Source organism: Mus caroli, unplaced genomic scaffold (assembly GCF_978045245.1).
Source record: "Mus caroli unplaced genomic scaffold, Mus_caroli_1 scaffold_8, whole genome shotgun sequence".
Classification (NCBI taxonomy): domain Eukaryota; kingdom Metazoa; phylum Chordata; class Mammalia; order Rodentia; family Muridae; genus Mus; species Mus caroli.
In genome coordinates this window covers 131,264,523-131,290,397 of record NW_028227263.1, presented here as the reverse complement: position 1 = coordinate 131,290,397, position 25,875 = coordinate 131,264,523, and the positions used below count along the sequence as shown (strand labels likewise).

At 39.0% G+C, this 25,875-nt stretch overlaps 1 protein-coding gene and 1 pseudogene across 2 annotated transcripts in view; both read right to left on the bottom strand.

Moving 5' to 3' along the window:
- Window positions 1–1,544: 1,544 nt before the first annotated feature.
- The window catches only part of LOC147003555 (sulfotransferase 2A2-like), a 32,088-nt gene continuing 7,757 nt past the window's right edge, over window positions 1,545–25,875 (bottom strand). Inside the window, exons 4-6 of one of the 2 annotated variants that reach the window (XM_085842207.1) lie at window positions 10,003–10,097; window positions 7,373–7,550; window positions 1,545–1,761 (exon numbers count right to left, since the gene is read on the bottom strand). In XM_085842207.1, the coding sequence (XP_085698333.1) occupies window positions 1,649–1,761; window positions 7,373–7,550; window positions 10,003–10,097 (386 nt within the window). In that variant the 3' untranslated portion in view covers window positions 1,545–1,648. Of the gene's footprint in view, window positions 1,762–4,294; window positions 4,411–7,372; window positions 7,551–10,002; window positions 10,098–25,875 lie in introns of those variants that run through there. The other variant, XM_085842208.1, reaches the window with a different exon arrangement.
- Window positions 13,511–25,767, bottom strand: LOC147003556 (histone acetyltransferase KAT6B pseudogene; annotated as a pseudogene).

Genomic DNA, 25,875 nt, shown 5'->3' with positions numbered 1-25,875 from the left:
AAAAAGGAAAATAAGGAAACAAACCCTTCAGAATAGCCATAAATAATATAAAATACATTTGGGTGACTCTAACCAAGCATGTAAAAGAATTGTATGACAAGAATTTCAGGTGTCTGTAAAGAAATTGAAGCCGAAATAGAAGATGGCATCATATTCTATGCTCATGTACAAGTAGGATTAACATAGTTAAAAGAGCCATTCTACCAAAAAACAATCTATAGATTCAGTGTGACTTCTATAAAAATTCCTAAAGAATTCTTTACCCACCTTGAAAGAATAATTCTTCATTTTATGTGGTTAAAAACAAAACAAAACAAAACAAAACAAAACAAAACAAAACAAAACAAAACAAAACAAAACAAAAATGAGAAAGCTAAAAACTCCTGTACAAGAAAAGAACTTCTGGGATGTGTCACCATCTGTGTTCTCAACCTCTACTACAGAGCTCAGGGAATCTTATGAAAGAATTGTGGGTAAGATTGAAGGAGCTGGAAGGGTCAAGATCATCAGAAGAAAACCTGCAGCGCCAATTAACCTGGGTCTTAGGGGGCTCCCAGAGACTGAACCACCAACAAAAGAGTATGCACTGATTGGACCTAGGGTGCCTGTACATATGTAATAAATATGAATCTTAATCTTCATGTGTGTCTCATGAAGACTAATTGAAGCAGGGGCTGTCTCTGGCTATGACTCTGTTGCCTCCTTTTGTATCCCTTTCCCACAGTTGGACTGCCCTGTCTGGTCTCAGTGGGAGAGGATGTACTTAGTTCTATGAGATTTGATGCACCAGGGTGGGTTTTTCCCTGAGTGGGTGAATGCAAGGGAACCCCCTTTCTTGAGGAGAAGAGGAGAGGGGATGGAGGGAGGAAGTTTTAAATGTGTGGCTCAGAGGAGAGTAGGGAGTTGGTTGCAAGCAGGATGTAAAGAGAATAAATAAACAAATGAAAACATTAAGAATATATATATATATATGTTTATATATATGCACACATATATATAAACACACACATATATACATATTTTCTTTGCAAATAATGGAGCTGATATTCATGAAAAGTTTGATTAATACACAAATACTGAGTAAAACTTGTATAATTTCCATAGCGTCACACTTATAAACTTTTCATGTCCAATCTCAGTCAATAAAACTACAAATAAATGACTTATTTAAATGAAAATAAAATGTTTTAAAGCTGGAATTCTATAAAGTGCATTGGAATTTGCTGATAATACACAACAAAACAATAATAAAAGTAGCAAATATATGATGACTCAAGATTCCATGATTCTTGGCTTAAGAGATGACTCTCAAAGATGGACAGATTTTAGAAGTATTGTATTGCTTAGGTAGAGGACCTAAGATCAGTTCCTACAACTCAAAGCAGGAAGTTTACAGCTACATTCAACTGCAGGTCCCTTGGAACCAATGTATTCTTCTGGCCACTGAAGGCACTACAAACATAAAGGTATACACACCACCAGCAGCACCACTGTTGCTACTACTAGTATTAGTAACACAAGTTTTTAAAAATTCACTCTCACAATTCCACAACAGGATTTATTCTATGACTACATCCAGGTATTCAGGATACAGAACAAGAGGAACATAAACATCAGTGTTCATATATTATTTAAAAGTTTTGAAAACTTATTCCCATGGAAACATCCCTGGGGGGAATCCAGCCATTTTCTCCTGGAACACTTTATCGAAGGCTTCAGCTTGGGCTACTGTGAAGTGATTCTTCCAGTCCCCAGTTGTGCCTGTAAAATGTGAAGAAGATACATAGGTGGATTTATAATGGTCATAACACTAAACTAGTTCTTCCCATCATATGCTTTTACCTTCCGTTTGATAATGATCACACAGTTAATATCCTACATCCACTCCAGTAGTGACTCACATTACAGGTTTAGAAATTTGGAAGCAGTCCTGAGGCACAGTTTCAAGGAAAGAGCCTCCTGGAACCTTGGCATTCCCATAGCTAGAATGCCCCAGATTTCTTTCTGCAATATTGTGGAGGGTCTTGCATGCTTTCTTAAGTTATTTACTGGATAAGAGTTAGAAGTCTCAGGGCAAGCTTAGCAAAGTATACTTAGACTCTTCATTACAACCAGGTATAGCAGTCTACATTGCATATTAGAAGCAAGTTGGTGAATTCTTCTGACAAATGGAGATTCCCTACAGACACTTTAAAGAACAGCCAAGTTACACTCATATGCAAGAATTTATCAAGGCCTAGGATATAGAAGGGTTGTGGTATTATATTACTCATGAGAAGGTCTGCTAGAGCAGAACCCCCTCATGCTAGCTTTCTAAAGGCTCAAAGGAGTAGAAGAAATTGTGACTAGGTTGTGAAGTCCTTACCTGACATTAGCTGACTCTAGGCAGGGCTGTTTTATCTTTACTGTAAATATTACCTAGTTCCTGTAAGTCTTTTGAAGTCATTTCTCTGTTTTGTGTCAGATACTTCAATGTACTTTGCCTGCTGTGACACACTACTCCTTTCTTTTCTGTATTATATAAGACTAGTGTTTGATTTGTGACAATACCTTCAGATTCAGCACACTCTCTCCTCTCTGTGTCTGTCTATGCTCACCTGTTGGAACCTTGATTCCCACAGGTTGAAAGGGGCTGACTGAGCCTGGTCTGTGGCATTAATAAATCAAACTAATATTTTCTGTAGAAAATTAACTACTTTCTTTCTTTCTTTCTTTCTTTCTTTCTTTCTTTCTTTCTTTCTTTCTTTCTTTCTTTCTTTCTTCCTTCCTTCCTTCCTTCCTTCCTTCCTTCCTTCCTTCCTTCCTTCTCTCTTCCCTTCTCTTCTCTTCTCTTCTCTTCTCTTTTCTTCTCTTCTCTTCTCTTCTCTTCTCTTCTCTTCTCTTCTCTTCTCTTCTCTTCTCTTCTCTTCTCTTCTCTTCTCTTCTCTTCTCTTCTCTTCTCTCTCTCTCTCTCTCTCTCTCTCTCTCTCTCTCTCTCTCTCTCTCTCTTTTCTCTTAAACAGGGTTTCTCTGTATAGCTCTGGCTGTCCTGGAACTCACTTTGTAGACCAGGCTGCCTCCCAAGTGAGGGGATTAAAGGCATGTGCCACCATGCCTTGCCAAAAATTTCTTAAGTCCTGAAATCATATATACAAACTTCTCCCTCTGTCTAAATTATGTCCTAGCTTTTCATCTCCCAACCTATATGCTAGACAATCTAATAGCAGCAACAATGGCTTGATCTTTTTATATATACACAGATTATTCCTGCTTCCCATCAAACCTGTTCCTATCATGCTATCCAACTCAGAAGTGTTTATCATCTCAATGATCCAAATAGACTTCAACTGTTCTGTCTACATCTTAGTATTTACTTATAGAAGTAAATAATTTTAAAGCAACTTTTAACTAATATCTTAAAATAGTTTCTACTTATGTGTGTGTGTGTGGTCACATGAGTGCTGCAGATACACACAGTTATGAGCAGCATTTCAGCTGTCTTGATTTTCTCACTAGATACAGTGAACCCAGCCCCTCACAGCTGAGGGCATTGAAGGACTCTGTTTCACTCATCCATGGTGTTTTGTGATGCATGAAGATCTGCATAATTTCAGCACATGTCCAATGTAGCACTGTGTCTTCTGACCATATATTGTTTTTCACCACTCCATTCCAGAATGTCTTTAGTTATAACCTTAGAGATTAATCAACTGTTCATTTTGTGTTGTGTCTTCTGTCATCCTAGAGGACTAATAATTTTCATATAATTACATCTTGCTCTTTGTCTTTTTATTAATGACACTGTAACCTTCTCTTCCCATCTTTCCTCCATTTACAACCCAGCAGGTCCCACCCTTGCTTTGTTTCCTAGCTGTGACACTGTTATTTAGACCATGTATTTATGCTTTGAATATACACACAGAATATGCATGAAATATATTTGGAAAGAAAATGTTTCTGAAATTACTAAATGGTTCATTGTACAGAGTGACTGACATATAGGATATACTCAGTGTGGGATTGTTAAATAAATTCGTGCATACCTGAGAAAGGTATAGGCAGTGCTCCTATTTTGCTGATGATGAAAAATTAGTCTTTGAGATGTTACCAGTATGACAGTGATGGATGTGTATTTGAATCCAAAAAGAATGACAATAGAAGCCATTCTTTTCTTTATCACATTACTTTCTTTCTGTATCATCACATAAGTTAATTTTAATTCCCCAGAGGGCTATATTAAGGAAAATATAAAGAATTCATAAAAATGTAAATCCTTGATACAGCATATTAAAATAATATACTATAATTGATATGAATATAAAAGTGTCATCTAATGAGATGGGTACCTATTAATATCCATTGTGCTCTCAGGTTCATTCTTTTCTTTATTAGAACATGATATCTTATGGTTTTTGACAGCATGCCTGGATCCTGATAGGCCAAACCAGATAGATGTTAGACTCAAACATCTCAAACAAATTCAATATGGATTCCCAATGGAATAAATCAGTCCATCTGAGAAACCACATCTTTGGAGGTACACACATGGAGTTGTAAGTTCACCTATTTGCAAATTCTGTGCACTTTATTGATGCACTTTTATTTTCTTTCCTTGTTTCTAAAAATCTCCGCAAACTTTTGTGTGTCAGATGTCAGGATAACCCTAACATGTGGTGGCTTAACTCTTGTTGAAAAAGAACTTCCTCATAGTTCTGGAGGCTGCAGATCTCACATCAGAGTACTGTCCAAACCTTTGTAGGATTTTCTTTATGACCTTAAGATGGGAGGCTTCTTCTTCTGTCCTTGGGTCATCTTCTCTTTTGACTCTGATTCAGGTCTTCTGAAGATACCAGTAAAAATGATCAATGGCCCAACTACTGTGTCCATTAAATAATACACTGTGAAGTAATGAGTGCTGGGAATTTTGAGGTTTGCCAGAATATGTTTCCTATACATATCTAGATTGTGGCATTGTCCTTATAAAGTCTTGTCACCCAAAGAGTAGCTAAATATCTCTCTAGTATGCATTTCCTGCAGAGCCTAAATATTGAATTACAATGACTACAATTGTACATGGAAAATCATTGCTTGGAGATTAAAACCAGATGCACCTCAACAACTTGAATGATTGAGTCTCTGGGATAAAGCTTACAAAGCAGCTCTACAGAGGCAATAAAAGGTAATTTCTTGTGTCTTAAGATAAGAACAATTAAAGGATTTTTGGAAAATAGGTCTAGTGAATTCCTCATGGCTCAGGCAAGTCTAACACTTACTACAGCTTTTTAATGCTTTATGATATAGGGAATTAAGTTGCCTAATGGTAAATAATGGAGTGTGTTTTAGCATTATCTTAGATTTGCACATATTTTGATGATTCAAAACTGGCACCAATCTGATAGAGAAATTGAGAAGACAAATATAATCTTTACATACATTTTTCTTTCAAAGTTATTTCCAGACATATCCATTTCATCATTCTCTATAATGAATTAGTGAAGCAAGTGGGTAATGTATTTTGTGTCCCTCATCAGTGACCTGGTTTCCAGAATTACCTGGCTTAAAGGATATTGGTGTCACACTAGTATAAGAAAAATAATCCCCCCAAATAAAATCTGTCTTCAAATGCAAAAAACAAAAAAAAAAAACAAAAAAACAAACAACAACAACAACAACAAAAAAAACAACAACAAAAAACATATGCTACATATAATCACTAGGATAATTAAATTTCTAAAGACTAATGAAGTCTTATCAAGTATTTTGGCAGAACTATATTATAATTACTGTATGTATGTATGTATTTCTGCTATCATCTGTGCTGCATGGCAAATAGTATTTGTATTTGGAAGAGAATAAAACCAAGTATGGTCTCATCCTAAAAGAATCTTCCTGGCAAAGCAGAAACAACAGTTGTCTTCATGGAATTTTGTCTTAAATTCTATTCCATCTGCTCTGATTTGTCTCTGCTAATGCTTTTGCTTGTCAGTTTCCTTATCCCTTTGCTCTTAACAGAGCTACTTCATTCCTTTAGGTATGTAATAACAGACTTATTTTCTTACAATGTTTTAACACTGCCAAATTCTCATTCATTATAGAAAATCCAGAAACAGACCACTTTGCTCAGGTGAGACCATTTTTCTAGTGCAGTATGTCTCCACAGAGTCAGGAGTACAGTAGTGTGATGGCAGCTGGAAAGAAAAGTTTATTTTTCCACATGCCTTGGACTTTAGTGTATAGATTTCCATTATCTTTTAGTTAGTGGTGACATATCTTTATGTTTACATCTCAGTCAAAATTTCCCATTATTTGGATAGTACTAGTCCTGGACTAAATACAATCTGGTATCTACTTTGACTTCATGTTTTCTTTGAAAACTCCTTATATCCTTATATTGTTCATTTCCAAATTTCACACTCCAAAGCTGTCAACGGAAGGCAAATGCTGAAATATTTCAATTATGTATAAAGAAAAGATACTAACATATATTGTTAGTATCCAAATTTCAGACTCCAAAACTGTCGATTGAAGTTAAAGGCTGAAACATTTAAATTATGGATAAAGAAAATTAAACTCATAATTTATACTTCATTCATTTATACCCATGTTTTTATTCAGTGTTAAATATCTGATGACTGACACCTTCTTTCTTCTACTCTAAGTTCCATCTCACCTATCATTATCTAATTAGGTCTGGGTGAGGTTCAAGGTCTGATTCATTCTGGCAAAGTCACTCCAGAACTGTACAGCTATGACACCACACACAGAAACAATCTGCTCCCATCATAGAGAGGAGTTGGCAAATAAATAGAGAGCATTGAAATTCCCCGTTCAGGAAAGATAATTCCAAAGAAGAGAGGGGTCATGACCCTAAAGCAATCTAAACATAGGTTGGCAAATAACATCAGATTTTAACATTAGAGATTTTTTTTTTTTTTACTCCTATAGGAGTATAATCTTGGCTTACAGTTGGCAGCAATCTTGACCTGTTCAACATCTTTTCCAGCAGTTAATGTAAATTTTGCAGTTCTATGCTTATCATCTTAGATATATCTTTGGTCTACTGCATTACACTTTTTATATTGTAGAAATGAGGAATGTGATACAGGAAACTTTACAATGCCTCATAGAATACTGACTACTTTCCCATTTTCTTCATTGAAGTTTTTAGACATGACCATCTCCAATCCCAAGTTCATCTACCAGAATAAATCAACTTTGCAGAGTGTCTTAAACCCACATCTTCTCCACAAAAACCTTCCCTGTAATGTCTGTGAGAAGCTATCGGTGATGAGCAGTGACTTTCAGTACATTCCCAAAAACTACTTAGAGCTTCATTGGCACAACAAGCCCTTCACTTGTTCTGACATATTCTGAAGCTAGATGATGTCTTTACCTTTTCTCATGAGCTTGAAGCCATTGGGAACCCAATCGTCCTTAACGAGACTATAATTGGACATGTTGTTTCCTTTCATGGCTTGGAAGGAGCTGTATTTGAGGACAAGATCCAGCTCATCTGGCCCTAAATTTTTCCCTAGGAAGTCACAGATCTTCTTTATGGTTTCCTTTGTATCCTAAAAGAAGAAAGTGAAATGAGGGCAATCAACAGAGAGCACTGAGAGAAAAGATTCAAACATGTGATCTGTAGATGGGGATGATCAAAATGTTGTGAAAAGGTCATCATCAAATGAGAGAGCATGAATAGGAATTAGGCAATAAAGGAAATGGAACAACGGGAGGAAGGACTCAGACTCAACATTTATATATTGAGTGGGCTCTCAATGTGGCTCATCTCTGCTCTCTAAAAGACAGAGACTGGGTATTCTTTTTAGGGAAGATGAAATGTAAGAGAGAGGCTCTCATAGAACCAAGGTTAAATTTAAACTTGCTTTTTAGAGGATCATGACCTTAAATTTCAGACCTTCCTGGGTCAATCTCCATAGTACTAAGGTCACAGGTGTGTGCTGACACAGTCTCTCAGTATACTGAGTTTTTTTTCTTAAGACAGGGCCTCACTATGGAATTTTTTCTTGTGTGTTGGAAGTTGCTGTGGAGATTAGTATATGTCATGCTCACAGAGATCAGAAATCCATCTATCTGGCTTTTTCCTTCCAAGTGCTGGCACTGAAAGTATGTACAAGCATACCTATCCTGCCCTGGCAGGTTTAAAGAAACTTATAGAAATGCTGCTAGACAATGATCAAGGCAAATGAACACATGTGCACAAAATCCTCAGCAGAGATTACTGTTAGTTCTAGATAATAGTGTTTGCTTAGGTATCTGAAAACAATACAGATTTTAGGACAGTTTCATAGAAATGTTCTCAATATTTGTTTTTTGAGGGTACTTCCAAGAGATTTTGTTTTGAGAAAGTATCTCAGGTTGCAGCTTATATGGGCATCACATTCCCAAATTTTCTGTCTCAGATCTCTAACTGTTGTAATGATATCTGTGTACTACCACAATTAATTTAATCTTCTGATATAGTCATTACAAGGAAAAATCTTAGAACGTCAAAAATTGTGCTTTTAATCCTAGCCTTCCCCATGGGGACATGAGGTTTTCTTGGTTTAAAACATTTTTTGCATATTTATTAGAATTCTGCTTAATATTTCATATGTATGTAAACAATCATGACAATAACTGAAAAGAATGTATTAATGGTCAGATAGAAGACTTATTAGACTGTGTAGTAGTGTGTAGCAGACAGCTGGGTAGTGATCCTTTCTTGGGAAAAGTGAACTTAATGATGATTAAGTAAAAGATTCTACATATGGGAAAAAGAGTATGATGAAACTTTTTAAATTGTAAAATTAATTTATTTTGTACACTCTATATGTTATTTCCCCAAAGCCGATCCACCCTATGACTGTTCAACAACAGCACATATCTCCTCCCCACCATTCTGTCTCTATGGGGATGTCCTCCCCAAACCAGCTGACTTCTAATCTCCCTGTGTCCTCCAGTCTCCAAGGGTTAGGTGCATCATTTCTGAATGAACACTGACCAAAAGTTCTCTACTGTATATGTGTTGGAGGCCTCATATTAGCTGGTGTATGCTGTCTGTTTGGTGGTCCACCTTTTGAAAGATCTCAGGGGTCCAGATTAATTGAGATTCTTGGTCATCTTAAAGGATCACCCTTCTCCTCACCTACCTTCAGCCTACTCTAATTAAAAAACAAGGATCAGCTGCTTTTGTCCATTGGCAGGGTACAAACATCTGCCTCTGATTCTTTCAGCTGCTTGCTGGTGTTTTCAGAGGCCATTTATGATAGGTCCCTTTTTGCAAACTATCCAGAGCCTCAGGAATAGTGTCAGGCCTTGTGACCTCCCCTTGAGCTGGACACCACTTTGGGTCTTTTGCTGGACCTTCTTTTCCTCAGGTTCCTCTCCATTTCCAACCCTGTCATTCTTTCAGACAGGAACAATTATGGGTCAGAGTTATGACTGTGGGATGGGCCCACTCTCCCTCATTTGATGCCCTGTCTTCCTGATGGAAGTGCAGGTAGGGTCTATAACATCATTCTCCCTAATGCATGGAAATTCATCTAAGGTGTCTCTCTTTGAGTCCTGAGAGTCTTTAACTTACCAGGTCTCTGGTAAATTCTGGAGGGTCCCCTAAACATCCTAATTTTAGAGGATGCCTGTTTCCATTCTTACTGCTGGCCATCAGAGTTTCAGTCCTTTTCCTTCACACAATACTAGATCAGGTTCACCTCTCCCTCCCAGTTCCCCCATATACTTTCCCTCCCAGGTTCCTCCCTCCTATTTCCTGAGAGAAAACTCTATGAGGTCAAATTTGTTTTTGAATAATTTCATCTTTCAGTTTTTGTCTGGTTGCATTTTTACTTTTTATTAATAATTATTTTTCTCCATTCCTTCAGGGAAGCAGGTAGGCTGAGAGCAGATTTTTGGCTTTCTCTCTGCTTTTCTAGATCCTATGATCAATATTCATCTTTTGTTTTTGTTGTTATTGTTGTTGTAATGTGTTCTCGTTCTTAACTGAGTGAGAAAGTGTAAGCTCACCTTTTTCAAGTCTTCATAGTATAGTACCAAGAAGTTGTCCCATTCTCTCATGGATAGCCAGTCACGGACATGCTCAAACCATGATCCATATATGACTGTGTGCAGGGAGAAGTGGAGTGTCAGTTACAAAGCACTAACAAAGGGTCTGCTTGACTTTCTTCATTTTCTGAAAGCTGCAGCAGAAAGCTTCACTAAGAAAAATCTAACTAGTCTGTATTTATAGCATTAAACATGATATTTGAGGTTGATACACAAATAGAGAACTGATAAAATCAAGTTCATTATCAAACTCATTACCACTAAGATTTACCATTGATGCCATGAGGAGATATTCTACTGCCAAGGTACAAGGTCAGAGGTGTGTGCTGGGGGAAACCTATCACACCAATACAGAAATCCAGAGGTGATTTCTGTAAGTACCTGCCTCCTAGTGAGGTATATGAAGACAACAGAAAGATTTGATAACAGAGATGGGAGAACAGTATTTTATATGGTGTTGGAGAGAAACATTCCAATTTATACAGCAACCTACTGGCAGAAATCTAATAGATGTATAAAACAAAGCTATATGACATCATTAATAATCACATCAACAAAGTTAGGTAAGGGGATAAGGCACCTTTATGGTGTGTGTGTGTGTGTGTGTGTGTGTGTGTGTGTGTGTGTGTGTGTGTAAGGGGTAGGGAGAGAGAGAGAGAGAGAGAGAGAGAGAGAGAGAGAGAGAGAGAGAGAGAGAGACAGAGAGAGAGACAGAGAGAGAGAGAATGTGAGGTTTTAGAATTATCTTAGCATATGTTTGGATGCAGATCTGTTGATTATGAGAACTATATAAGGCACTGCCAAGTGGGGAAGACAAGAGACAGAGGAATTTTAACAGATTCCCTCAACTCAGCATACCTATGTCTACAGTTCCCTTTGGGAGTATATAGGGGTATCATTTCCATTTCTCAGTTTTCAATTTTCAGCCCCTGATTTTCCACATAATGCTCTTATCCTGAGCTGAACTCACATGCTACAATATAGATGTACTAGGCCGAAAGTGTCTTGTAGTGCAATAATGACACAATTGTTATGGGGTTACATAAATGATGTCTGATTGGATTTGAGCCTTGATCCTTGAGATGGAATTCATGCCTGGTACTATAATCCTGGTCATGAACCCATGGTTGATGATGTCATAGTTCCAAACTAGGGTTCCTACTGTCATTTAACTAAATGGTCATATTGTCAAACTACCGTCTAAATATTTGTATTTATACCTGTGGAATTGTGCTGTTCTATATCTTTTTAGAGATTAATTTTGCAACTGGCTCTGGATAATGTAGACTCAGAAGTGATCAAAATGTGCAGCCTAATTGTGAGTGCTCAGTCATTGATGTACCGAAGACTCAGGAAATACCATGGGACAGGAAGTAGAAAGTAAAAGCTAGAGAATGTGGTGGAGTGATTTGAAATATTCCTCTGTAAATATTGTCCTTTGAACATGAATTAGCTGTTATGCAAATGTGCTCATATCACCAATGGTTGCCTATAGCAAAACTGCATAACATAAAGCCGATCAATATTCCAGGATGCATGGGAGAGGGTGTCCTGAATCCTCACTCCTCACTGAAGATCTATTTGCAGTTGATGGCTACTAGATGAGAAAGACTTCCACACCCTTTTCATATAGGGCCACTTTTATGTTTCTAGTGCCCACATGGATGGCCCTACATCCATGCACATATGAGCACCACAAATTATCATTAGTGGGTTGTACTGTTTTGAAAAAAATTAAGTTCTGCTATGGACATATTATGGAATGTATAGTGTGTTGGAATGCATACTGGCAAATCTGGTAGAATGTGATATAACATATTCATTTTTAATTTTTTAAAGAATAGAAATATTATGTATAAAACACAAAAATTTTGAAAAATAAATCAAGTCAAAACATAGGACTTATGCAGCTGGAAACACGAATTTCTGGTGTACTGGTTAGTTCCTATTGTTGTTCCACCTATAGGATTGCAGACCCCTTCAGCTCTTTGTGGACTTTTTCTAGCTCCTCCATTTGGGGCCCTGTGTTCAATCCAATAGATGACTGTGAGCATCCACTTCTGTGTTTGCAGGCACTGGCATAGCCTCAGAAGAGACAGCTATATCAGGGTCTTTTCAGCAAAATCTTGCTAGCCTATGCTATAGTGTCTGCTTTTGGTGGCTTATTATGGGATGGATGCATGGTGCAGTCTCTGGATGTTCCGACCTTTCCTCTCAGCTCCAAACTTTGTCTCTATAAGTCCTTCGATGGGTGTTTTGTTCCCAATTCTGAAGGGGCAAAGTGTTCACACTTTGGTCTTAGTTCTTCTTGAGTTTCATGTGTTTTGCAAATTATATCTTGGGTATTCTACGTTTCTGGTCTAATATCCACTTATCAGTGTGTGCATATCATGTGAGTTCTTTTGTGATTGGGTTACCTCACTCAGGATAATATCCTCCAGATCCATCCATTTGCCCAGGAATTTCATAAGTTTATTGTTCTAATAGCTGAGTAGTTTTCCATTTTGTAAATATACCACAATTTCTATATCCATTCCTCTGTTGAGGGACATATGGATTCTTTCCACTTTCTGGCTATTATAAATAAGGCTGCTATGAACATAGTGGAGCTTGTATCCTTATTACCAGTTGGAACATCTTCTAGATATATGCCCAAAAGTGGCATTGCTGGTTCCTCCAGTAGTACTATGTCCAATTTTCTGAGGAACAGCCAGATGATTTCCAGAGTGGTTGTACAAGTTTGAAATCCCACCAACAATGGAGGAGTGTTCCTCTTTCTCCACATCCTCGCCAGCATCTGCTGTCACATGAATTTTTGATCTTAGCCATTCTGTCTGGTGTGAGGTGGAATCAGGGTTGTCTTGATTTGTATTTCCCTGATGATTAAGGATGTTCAACATTTTTTCAGGTTGAAAAACATATGAAATGAATTAATGGCCACCAAGCCTGTTCTACTTGAGAAAAACTATTTTATCTTAAAAGCCCATCCACATGAGTTAGTTTCAGCAGTCAACCATATATATCCCTGTGTCACCTTAGACTCTCAGTTTAGAGATTGTCCCCATGAAATTTGCCTATGAATGTGTATTTGAGTGATTGTCTTTATTGACCAATGACATGGTAGCACCAAGAGCATAAACATGTGGACCTGGTCTGAATGAAAAAACTGAGAGTGAGACATTGAGAAAATTAGTAAGCTGATTTGTAAACTGTTTTCACTTCAGCTCTTTCTCAAGATTCTCCCCTGATTTCTCCTGTTGATAGATTTTTCACCTGAAAGTGTAAGTCAGATAAACTCTTTCTGCTCTTAAGTTGCTTCTGGAAAGACTATTTTATCAGAAAAAACACAAACCAAACTAGACCAATCATTAAACAGGAAATAGGAGAACACCTTGTGTACCTTAGCAAAATCATCAAAATGACAGGCATTGATAGTCAACTTAAAATTATAACAACTTATTAATGTGACTTTTTATTTTTTAATTTAAGTTTTATTGCATTATGATGAGAAAAGATAATTTCAATTTATCAGAAATTAACATTTAACATTTAAAACATATTTTAACATTTAAAAACATATTTTGAGTACATACAGTTACATCACATTCTTCTTTTCCTTTGGTTCCCCTATTCCTCCCAGAGAACCCCCTTCAATACCTGCCATATCTTTCAGGATTTTTATCATATTTTGTAAAAATTTATAAAATAATATAACAATAAAAATGAGTACTCTAAAAGTTACTTGATATAAAACCACAATCAACTGAAAAATCTTATATTGATGCTTGTCTACAGCAATACTGAAAATACATACCTTATTCTCAATATAAATTTCAAATAATTCCAAATATATAAGTATATCACATTTTAAAATAATATATCACCTCTTCAGGTCAGTGCCTGCTTCAGGCCACCATGTGTGGAAACTCAGCAGACAGTCCACTGTCCCCAGAGGATTCTACACTCTGTTGGTGCCCTTGCATGCACAGGATCTTAGGATCCCTGATGAGTAGAGTGTAACATCTGTTCTAAAACAATCATGATGGGCCTGTGCCAGCAAAAGCAAGGACACAGGAGTCCTGCCTGACCAGCAGCTCAGGTTCCTTCAGATCAGTGCTGGTCTACCTTGGTTTCGAACACAATGTCCCATGGTCCCCAGAGGAGATTCCGATTCCAGATTCTCTAACACACCGGCAATGTTAGGATTTGAGGATCCCAGTACCCAGGAGCGTGGTCACAACAGGATTCTAGGGTTTCAGAGGAAGCTTGACTGCCAAGAACTCTGACACACCCAGAAAATCAGGGTCATAGGATCCTGGAATCATAGGATCATAGAGAAAGGTGGACTCTGAGGAGTTCTGAATCAACTGGGATTACAGGAAGGACAGGCTCCAATCAGACATATTGAGGGCAGCAAGCACTTGAGATAATCGGATAACAGGAGACAAGTGTAAGAATAGAAGCAACAGAAACCAAGGCTACTTGGCATTATCAGAACCAAACTGTCCCACCATAGCAAGTCCTGGATACAGCATCACACAAGATATGGATCTAATGTCACTTCTTTTGATAATGATGGAGGACTATAAGATGGAAATAAATAACTCTTTTAAAGAAACACAGAAGAACACATCCAATCAGGTGAAAGAATTGAACAAAACCATCCAGGATCTACAAATGGAAGTATAAACAATAAAGAATTCACAAAGGGAGACCACTCTGAAAATAGAAAACCTAGAAAAGAAGTCAGGAGCCATTGATGCAAGCATAACCTACAGAATATAAGAGATAGAAGAGAGACTCTCAGGTGCAAAGATACCTTAGAAAATATTGACACAATAATCAAATAAAATGGAAAATGCAAAAAGATCCTAACCCAAAGCATTCAGGAAATCCAGGACACAGTGAGAAGACCAAATCTAATGGTGATAGGTATAGACAAGAAGAAAGATTTTCAACCTAAAGGGCCAGTAAATACCCTCAACAAATTTATAGAAGAAAACTTCCCCAACCTAAAGAAAGAGATCCCCATGAATATACAAGAAGTCTACAGATCTCCAAATAGTTTGGACCAGAAAAGGATTTCCTCCCATCCTATAATAATCAAACCACCAAATAAAATCAGTAAAGGGAAAAAGTCAAGAACATATGAAGGCAGACCTATCAGAATTTCACCTGACTTCTCCCCACAGATTACAGAAGCCAGAAGATCCAGGGAAAATGTCATACAGACCCACAGTGATCACAAATGCCAGCTCAGGCTACTATATCCAAGAAAAGTCTCAATTACTATAGATGGAGAAACTAAGGTATCCCATGGCAAAACCAAATTCACACAATATCTTTCCACAAACCCAGCCCTTCAAAGGATAATAAAGGGAAAGCTTCAACACAATGAGGGAAACTATGCTCGAGAAAAAAGCAAGAAAGTAATCTTTCAACAAACCTGAAAACATAGCCACATGAACAGAATTCCAAATCTAAGAATAAACATAACAGGAAGAAATAACAACTTTTTCTTAATATTTCTTAATATCAATAGACTGAATTCCCCAATAAAAAGACATACAATAACAGACTGGTTATGTAAACAGGACCCCACTTTTTGCTGCATACAGAAAATCCACCTAAGGCATAAAGGAAGACATTAACTAACTCAGAGTAAAAGGCTGGAAAACAATTTTCCAAGCAAATGGTCCCAAGAACCAAGCTGGAGTAGCCACTCTAATATCAAATAAAATGGACTTTCTCTCTTTTTTAAAAATGGCTCATCATAATTTATTTTATATTAAAATGTACAGCTTTTCTGGGGGGAGGGTGTTTACCTTCTTTTTTTTTTTTTTTTTTGAAGTAACTGAATAAAAAGAAAACAGGTAAATACAAGAGTTCTGCTGGCTCCTACTTTATAAAAGGTCATGCACACCTGTTCTGCTTAGCCCTTACTGCCATCTGTCCAGGTACAAAGGCTCCAAAAGGAAGCAATAGAAACAGACACAAATAAGTTTTCTGCTTTTTTACTTGAGATTTGTAAGCTTACTTTGTGCTATTCACAAGCTACTTTTCTATTTTCTTTAAAAAATAATTCCAATATTTTATAAAGATAGAAAAATCTACAGATGAAATGAAAATGTAAAGAGGCATTTCCATAAAATAGCAACTTTACACCAAATTCATGATTTAAAAAAAATCTTGCCAGGTATTTGTACATATATGAAATGCTTCAAAACCTGACAGATAAACACTGAGACATGCTTCATTTAATAAATAGAAGTGTGCATTTATAAAACAGAAAGCTGCCTCCCTCCATAGGAGCCTGCCACCAAAATGGAAAATGGTCTTCTCAACTTTACACCAAACATTTAGCAATAAACCCCCTTCACTAACCAGACGGGAATAGCTGTGATCGCTCTTTACAGTTTTATACTTAACAAAAATAGAGTCTTTTTTTAAAACCTCAAATTAGGGTACCCTAATCAAGGCAAAAAAAAAAACCAAAAAACAAAAAACAAAAACCTTAAGAAGTGGCTTACCGTTAGCACAACACTTGTACAGTACTACAAAATGCACTGTCACCATCAAAGAAATTAGTGGCATACTGAAGGATCACCTTAAACAAAATATACAGTAATTGAAATGCTAAAGGCATTTCCATGGAGTAGACAAGGAAGAAGAAAAGCTGGAGGTTCAGTATTAAAACAGGTGATTTGGGAAGGGGCTTGTATGCACACTGTTTAACGGAAACAGGCAAGATGTGTGCCTACTGCCAACTAGAGTCCTAAGAGAGGCCTTCTTTTGCAAAGAATTTTATATAAAAGTAACAGAAATAAAGGTATGAAAAAAGAAAAACAAAGGAAAAAAGAAAAACGACTTGTATAAGGCATTCTGCTGCATACAGCTTTTTTTTTTTTTTTGAATAAATGGTGCCAACAAATGTTTTTGTACTCACACCAATGCTGGTTTTGAAATCGTACTCTTCAAAGGTATTTGTGCAGATCAATCCAATAGTGGGGCCCAGTGGGCTGGGTGGGCTGCCAGGCTGTCTACCTTCTCATGTAGGATCCATTGGGAGACTGTTTGGGCATGCCCATGATCATGTAGCCATGGGGTCCCAGGGCCGTGTACATCATGTTAGTGTGGGGTGGGGTCTGCATCGGCTGCTGGGCATATGGCTGGCTTCCCATCATATGCCCAGCAGATGGGCACATCTGCAACTGCATCGGGTACTGGGGGGGTTGATTCATGTAGCCATGGTAGTTGTGGTAACCACTGTTCATCATCCTGTTCATCATCGGCTGGGACATGCTATACCCATTCATGGCATTCAGAGTGTTCATGTTCATATTTACGGAGTTGACATTGTAGGCTGGCGCTGGCATCAAGTTCACACTCATGTTCATGCCTCTTTGCATTGTTAAAGTCCATGCAGGACCCTGCATGGCTACAGTTTGGGAACGCCCATCGATTTGTGACTGATGGGTGGCAGCATCTGGTGGCAGAGATTCGGACTTAGTTCTCATGGAGACGTGGCCCTTGCTGGCAATCTGAGTTTGCAGTATTTGGCTGTGGGAGATGCCAATATTCGATGCTGCCTTGTTCTGCTGCAGGAGAGATGGTGGCAGATTCATGGGAGGAGGAGTCAGGTTAGGGGGTGGGGTCATGGTAGCTTGTGCTTGAGGTTCCTTCAGGGACAGAGTGTAGAGACTGTGAAAGCTGAACAAGCTCTGTGTTGCTTAATGGTGTGGACAAAGAGGCACTGTTTGCATAGGAGGTCACAGCAGTGGAATGATTAATAAGTGTATTAGTTAACTGCTGCAGTTTGTCAGGGTTGAAGGTCGCAGATGGCTGTGGGTAGTGCCCATCCCCAAAATCACTTTGATCCATTCACTCATATAAGCCAATGTTGGTATTGCTGGTCTCGGGGATGTCAGCCAGCTTCATGGGTGGGGTGAAATTGGTGGCCATGCTGCACTGAGCTAGCTGCTGACTGCTACTGGGAGGCCTCTCCACCACACAGCCTTGGGGAATCTTGATGCAGCAGGTTGGAGGGGAGCTGATGCTGGTCTGCTGCATCATGCTGCAGTTACCGCTGATGTTGGACATCTGCTGGGTGACAGCACAGCTGTTCTGTGTCAGATTGCTAGAGGTGAGACTGCTATAGGAGCAACTATTCTGGGAAGAGCTATTTCCACAGATGCTGCCTCCCATGGTTGAGTCATAGCTGCTTGGGTTCTCGTTGTTCTCTCTTGTGCTCTCAATACTGCCCAGGTCACTGAACCTACTGTCAATGACCTGCTGTGAGTGATCTGACACTGACAGGATGTCCATCATTGGACTGGTCTCCATGTTCTGCAGAGGTGGCACTGTGATGGCAGTCTGATCAGGGCTAATTTGGATAAAGCTATTCTCTAGCAGGGACACTGGGGCTATTGACAGAATGAACTGACTTGCCAGGAAAGGAATGGACAGATTAAAGTGGGCTACCTTGGACTGTTGGCACTCGTCCAGTATGGTGGCAATTTGAGGACTTTGGTCTGTGTGCATTTAGTTTTGCAGGCTTCTACAGGCCTCTTGAGTCTCAGCACAATCTGGAAAGGTGTCATCTTTTTCCCTGTTTTCTTGGGTCAAAGACTGAATAGCCTGGGCAGTCTTGGAGTCAATTTCCACAGCTGCTGGGCCTCCCTCTTTGAGATCAGCATCCATACCATCACTGTTCTTTTGGTCCTGCTTCTGTGTCTTTTCTTCCTGGTGCTCCCTGTCAGACTCAGGTGCCATTCCAGTGTCCCCGGCAAACTCCTTTGGCTCACTGTTACATGACACTGCGAGATCAACACTGCAGTTTATCAAGACCCCAGGGTTCAAGTGGCTCAACTGAATGCTCAGGTCTAAATAAGTCTCCTGGCCCTTTAGTGCATCTTTGAAGGTTTCTCTTGGGAGGTCTCCTCTCTCCATGTTGGCAGCCTCCATGTGGCCATATTCTTCATCATCTGCATCATGGTCCTCATTGTGAGATGGCTCTTCTTCCTCATCCTCATCCTCTTCATGGTCATCCAAATGCACAGGGTCTTCCTTTTCCTAGGAGATTTCCTCTTCTGTGTTTTGTTTACTTTCAGCACCACCTTGGTCTTTTTCTCCTCTTCCTCCTCTTCCTCCTCCCCCTCCTCCTCCTCCTTCCTTGTCCTGTTCTTCCCATACAGATTCAGCTTGAACTCATCTATCCTCTCTTTGCTTTGCTTCCTCTTGGAGAGCCCTTGCTTCGCTCCTTTTGGCCACACTTGTCTGCACTTTAGAGGCTCAGGATTGTCTTTACTGCCTACTTTCAAGTATTATGCACCATTGCCTACATGTTTTCTACAAAGGGCAGCATTCTTGAAGAAATGATTGTTGATTCCTTCCTCTTCCTCTGTCTGCCTTTTCTTCCCTGGGTGATGTTGGAATGCTTTTCTCAGAACTGGCTTTCTGTCCCCCTCCTCACTGGGACTTCATAGGTAGGCTCCAGCTGCAGCATTGTTCTCTCCTCATCTGAGTTGTCAAAGGGCTCATTCAGCACTTCTGTCCTCTTGGAAATGGTCTCAGTGGTTACACTGCTGTTGATCCTCCTGCGTTTATGACCTTTTATCTTCTTTACTACAAAAGTCCTCTTTCTTTTAATAGAATCTGACTGTGGCTTAGTCAACTGTGGGGGAGATGTGTGAATGCTCTCCTCCTCTTCCCCATCTTCTTCCTCTTCCTCGTCATCTTCCTCCTCCTTTTCTTCTTCCTCTTCTTCACTGCTCTCTTTTCACAGTTTTAACTACTGTCCTCTCTCCCCGGCCACTGGCTGCCTATCTGGACAATGCAGGTATTTATTTATTTTTATTGTACTTTTGCAGACGATTGCCTACTGGTAACTCTAGACTACAGGATCTCTTGATCCTCCTTCTCCCAGCAGCTGGCTTGTTCCACTAGTCATTCAGGCTCTTTCTCAGCTTCTCACTCTTCCTCAGAAACCACAGCAATAGAAATTAAAATTGGAGTCCATCTTAGAACCTCTGGATCAATTTTGTTGGTTTGGGAACAGTTCTTCAGCTTTTCCATGTGGCTCAATATCAACTTTTCCCTTCTTATGATGACAAACCTGCCATCTCTCCATCAATCATGTGGAGGTGCTGCAGAGTGGTGGCAATGCCATGTGGGCACATACCTGTGGCTCTCCTAATGACCTTGATGCTGATGTGCCTCTTGTGGTGGTTGTAGAGGTATTCCAAGATGACACTTTTCCAGTAGGTCAGATAGGAGAGCTGGCCCAGGTCAGAGAGTGGCTTTCGTGAGACCCTGCTTGGCCTTCTCCTTGAGAAAGCAAATAGATGAATTCAATGAGAAAGCATCCAAATCCTTCCCTTTGGTGCTGGGGCATGATCATTATGCAGGCCAAATTATACTTCTGCTGGCAGAGCTTTTCCTTGGAGAATTATCCAACCACATGACAGCCTTTTTCATCATTTTTTTGTAAGGACATTAAAAAGGAATGGCTCAAAATCATAATACAAGGTTTTGTGGTCTAGTAAGAGCTTGGTGAAGTAAATGTTTTGGCAGTACATATTACATATATTCCCACTAACTTCAAATACCGAAAGGTCTTTCCTTCAGGAAAATTTATTTGCTGTAGGACGAAACCATCCACACTTCTTTGAGTGTCATAGCAAAATATTTTTACTCTTCATATATTTAAGAAAGAATTCACACAGGTAAAACTTTGGTAATCTTGCATATTCCTGTGGGTAAGGCAAGGAGTACCAGGTTTGGATATCATATTTTCTGAACTCTATTACTGAGGGGTAGTGACCACAGTCTTCCAATCCACTTTCAAATTCTATTTTCTCCCAAGACAGTCCTGGGCCTGCTTAAAATTGTCCAGATACTCTTCAGTCACGATATCTGTGTTTCCCATCAGACTTACATCTGCACTTTCTTTTTTGATGCTTATTTTAATTTCAGTATCAGGTGACCCCTTCCTGTGAATGCACTTATTGATCCTTTATCACTGGTTACAATTCTTTTGTCAGTCTGGAAAGTGGTGGGTCACAGCACGCCATATGGAATCTTCTATCACAGGAATAAAAAAAAAAAAAGTATATTATCTGCATATTTTCCCTGGACTCGACATGTTCTGCAGGTCTTGCACTCGATGCACTGCCACTTCAAGGCCTTCACATTTGTGGTTAATTCAGGAAAAAATTCAGACAAGATAGATATCCACTACTGACACAATCTGCACAAGATACAAGTTCTTCTGGTTTCTTTTCACAATTTGACTCTTTAGTCCTCAAACAGAAGCTACATATTGGAATGGGATCAGCAGGGGTTTTTTAGTTAGGATTTTACTGCTGTGAACAGACACCATGACTAAGGCAACTCCTATAAGAACAGCATTTAATTGGGGCAGGCTCACAGGCTCAGAGTTTCAATCCATTATCATCAAGGCAGGAACATGGAAGCATCTAGACAAGACTGGTGCAGGAGGAGGTGAGAATTCTACACCTTCAACTCAAAATGGACTTTCAAACTAAAGTTCTCCAAAAAGATAAGGAGGGACACTTCTTACTCGTCAAAGGTAAAGTTTACAAAGATGAACTCTAAATTATAAACATCTATGCTCCAAATGCAAGGGCATCCACATTCATTAAAGAAAATTTGATAAAAATCAAAGCACACATTATAACTCTAACAATAATACTGGGGTATTTCAACACCCCACTCTCATCAATGGACAGATCCTGGAAACAGAAAATAAATGGACACACAGTGAAAGTAATAGAAGTTATGAAACAAATGGATTTAAATGCTATCTTTACACATTTCATCCAAAAATAAAAGGATATATCTTCTTTTCAACATGTCAGATTACCTTCTCCATAATTGACCATATAATAAGTCACAAAACAGGCCTAGGCAATACAAAAATATAGAATGAATACCATGTGCTCTATTAGATTTCCACGGACTAAGGCTGATCTTCAATAACAACATAGATAATAGAAATCCCACATACATGTGGAAGCTGAACAACACTATACTCGATGATAACTTGGTCAAGGAAGAAATAAAGAAAGAAATTAAAAACTCTTTAGAGTTTAATGAAAATGAACCCACAACCTACCCAAAAGTATAGGTCACAATGAAAGCGGTCCTACAAGGAAAAGTCATAGATCTGAGCGTCTCCAAAAAGAAGCTGAAGTGAGCACACACTAGCAGCTCGACTGCATACCCAAAATCTCTAGACCAAAGGGAAGTAAAAACACCCAATATGAATCGGTGGAAGGAAATAAACAAACTTAAGGCTGAAATCAACCAAGTGGAAACAATAAGAACTATTCTAAGAATTATCCAATCCAAGAGCTGGTTTTTGAGAAAATCAACAGGATAAATAAACCCTTAGCTAGACTAACTAGAGGGCAGAGGGACAGTATCCTAATTAACAAAATCAGAAATGAAAAGATAGATATAACAACAGAATCTGAGGAAATCCAAAAATTCATCAGATCCTACAACAAAAGTCTATACTCTACAAAACGGTAAAACCTAGATTAAATGGACAATTTCCTAGACAGATACCAGGTACCAAAGTTAAATCAGGTTCAGATTAATGACCTAAACAGTCCCATTTCCCCTAAAGAAATAGAAGCAGTCATCAATAGTCTCCCAAACAGAAAAAGCCCAGGACCAGATGGGTTTAGTGCAGAGTTCTATCAGACCTTCAAGGAAGACCTAATTCCAAATCTCCTAAACTATTCCAAAAAATCGAAACAGAAAGTACTCTACCCAATTCATTCTATGAAGCCACAATTACTTTGATACCTAAAGCATATAGAGACCCAACAAAGAAAGAGTACTTCAGATCAATTTCCCTTATGAATATCGACTCAAAAATAATTAATAAAATTCTAACAAACCGAATCTAAGAAAACATCAAACCATCATCCTTCATGTTCAAGCAAACTTCATCCTAGGGATGCAAGGATGGTTCAATATACAGAAATCTGTCAACATAATCTGCTATATAAACAAACTCAATGGCAAAAAACACATGATCATCTCTTTGGATGATGAGAAAACATTAGAAAAAGTCCAACACCCCTTAATGATAAAAGTCTTGGAAAGATCAGGAATTCAAGGCCCATACCTTAACATAATAAAAGCAATATACAGTAAACCAGTAGCTAACATCAAAGTAAATGGTGAGAAACTGGAAGCAATCCCACTAAAAGCAGGGACTGGATAAGGCTGCCCACTCTTTCCCTAACTGTTCAATATAGGACTTGAAGTCTATCTAGCTCCAGGGTACTGGTTAGTTCATAATGTTGTTCTACCTATAGGGTTGCAGATCCCTTTAGTTCCTTGGGTACTTTCTCTAGCTCCAGAGCTCTTGACTCTAGCTGCATATGTATCAAAAGATGACCTAGTTGGCCATCACTGGAAAGAGAGGCCCATTGGACTTGCAAACTTTATATGCCCTAGTACAGGGGAACGCCAGGGCCAAAAAGTGGGAATGGGTGGGTAGGGGAGTGGGTGGGAGGATATGGGGCACTTTTGGGATAGCATTGGAAATGTAAATGAGGAGAATACCTAATAAAAAGTATTAAAAAATAAAAAAATAAAAAGTTTCATTTCAGTATCCAAGTTCGTCATTTATAAACACACGAAAACATAGTCCCGGCAAATTAAATACAGAGCCTACATACACTATTTCAACAAAACATTTTTTTTCTAAAATGTCAGAGGCAAATGAGTGATTTGTTTCACCCATAATATTTAACTGATTTGCAATGAGAAAATGAAAAACTTTTTTTTTAATACATAAGCAAAAACTTTGGAGTCAGGTAAAGTGTCTGATAGCTGATACTTCATTTTGATATCCTTGGCACTCTATAATGTACCAATGATGGTTTAGGCTTCCCTATCATAGGAAAAAAATCTAAATATCTAAGATTTTTCTCATGACTGCAATATACAAGCGCTTTCCCTGTCAACAAGCTACCTCCTCAAAGTAGAATCTGAGCTGTATCTGGTCAAGCTGTGAGGGGTCAGTACATACTTCTTACGAGATAGCTTTATTGTATAGAGATGCAAGAAGTAAACCAGAGGCAGGGATATTTGATCAACAGGCCCCATCTCTTTTATACGTGTCATATCATGCACTGGTGAAGTCCTAAGCATGACTTTAAAAATTGGATTCAATTTCAAGGGACTCATAATAAGCAGGATATCTCTGATTTAACTGACCCTGTAAAACCTGATTGCAACACCTGACATTGGAACGTGCTCATGACCAATTCGCCATGTGATTGACACTCCATGATATGCCCAAGTTGAGTTTTGTTTTCAAATGCCTGGTTCTGTAATGTAAACAGCTTCCAGAATATTCCCTCTAGGACATACTTTTGGAGCCTGTGGTTAAGAACTGTTCAGTCAGGATGGCTTAACCTCCACCTCCTATTTACAGGTTTCATTTAACAGCCACAAAAGCTGTTTGGTTGCAAATAAAATATTTAATTAAAATACAGCACCTAATTTGTGGTTTTTACACAACTGAATAAAAACCCTACATAATAAAATTGTTTACATCTTCCTTTCATTCTAGTAAAACAGATTATTATCCCCTTAAAACAAAACAAAAAACCTTTATAGTTTTAAACCTGATCATCCTAATTCATAATTGCCAAGACTTTGTTTCTAGTGGGCTTCTGAAAATGCACCTTGACACCTGGCCTGAAGGAGGAGTAAGGCACACGTGGGTATTATGGTGAGAACTGGCAGGTAGCCCCAGATGCCTGGTCTGGGGTCCTAAATGGCCCATCCAGGCAAGTCAGCCCTGGTACAATAGCTAGCACTCTGATGGACGTTTACAGTCTGGTGGCTCCATCAATGAGTTCAATACTGAAAGCATATCAAAGGAAGATTCACTTTTTAAAAGACGAGCTTTTCAAAATGCTCCATCATGAGACTGGGCTGGCCAAAGCTGCCAGCATCTATGGGTATGCTGAACAACTTTTCTGAGGGGACTGTACTTGGGGGACAGCCCAGAAATCAGACTGCTAAGTTAGACTGCCCAGGCCACAATGACTGCTTTAGGTTCCAGTAGGTAAGTGGGTCACAGCTGTGTTCCAGCACCTCTTCCTCCAAATACGCAAGCACCATGTCTTCAGATAGTTTCTCTCTCTGATGTCTCTCTATTGGTGCGAGTGACCACAGGCTCTCCTCTGTGCCAGTGTCTTTAAGTGGGTTCCCTGAGTCACAGCCATTGGAGGTGGCAGTGTCCTCTGAGGTAGAATTCAGTATTTCTAGCTCCCTGATTAAGTCTTGCCTGTACTGCCCTGCCTCCTCTTCTGTGAACAGGGAAGCTTTGTAGCGAGGGTCCAACAGTGTGGCAATGATGTATCTGTGGTCATGAAGGGTGGCAGACAGGCAGCTCGCCATGGCTTCCCTCAGGGACTTAAGCATGGTGTCAATGCCCATGGTCTCCCCAAACAGCATCTCCACATTTCTGCTGAGGCTGTGGATCATGGGGATTACCTGGCTCAGCGTATATATGTGGGCACTCATCTCTCGGCTTGCAGCATCAAATGGTCTCAGCACATGGCACACAGACCTCATGACCTTCCACTGGTCACAGATGATCAATTCTCTGAAGTTACATTCAATGGATACCTGGTTAACTGCCCTCTTCTGCTCAATCAGATGTTCAAGCATGTGGAACAATGTGCTTCACCTAGACGGTACATCCTGGATCACCTGGTGCTGTGGCAGCTCGTAGTCTTTCTTTAGTTCTGCTAACTTCTCTCTTACTCTGGGTGACTG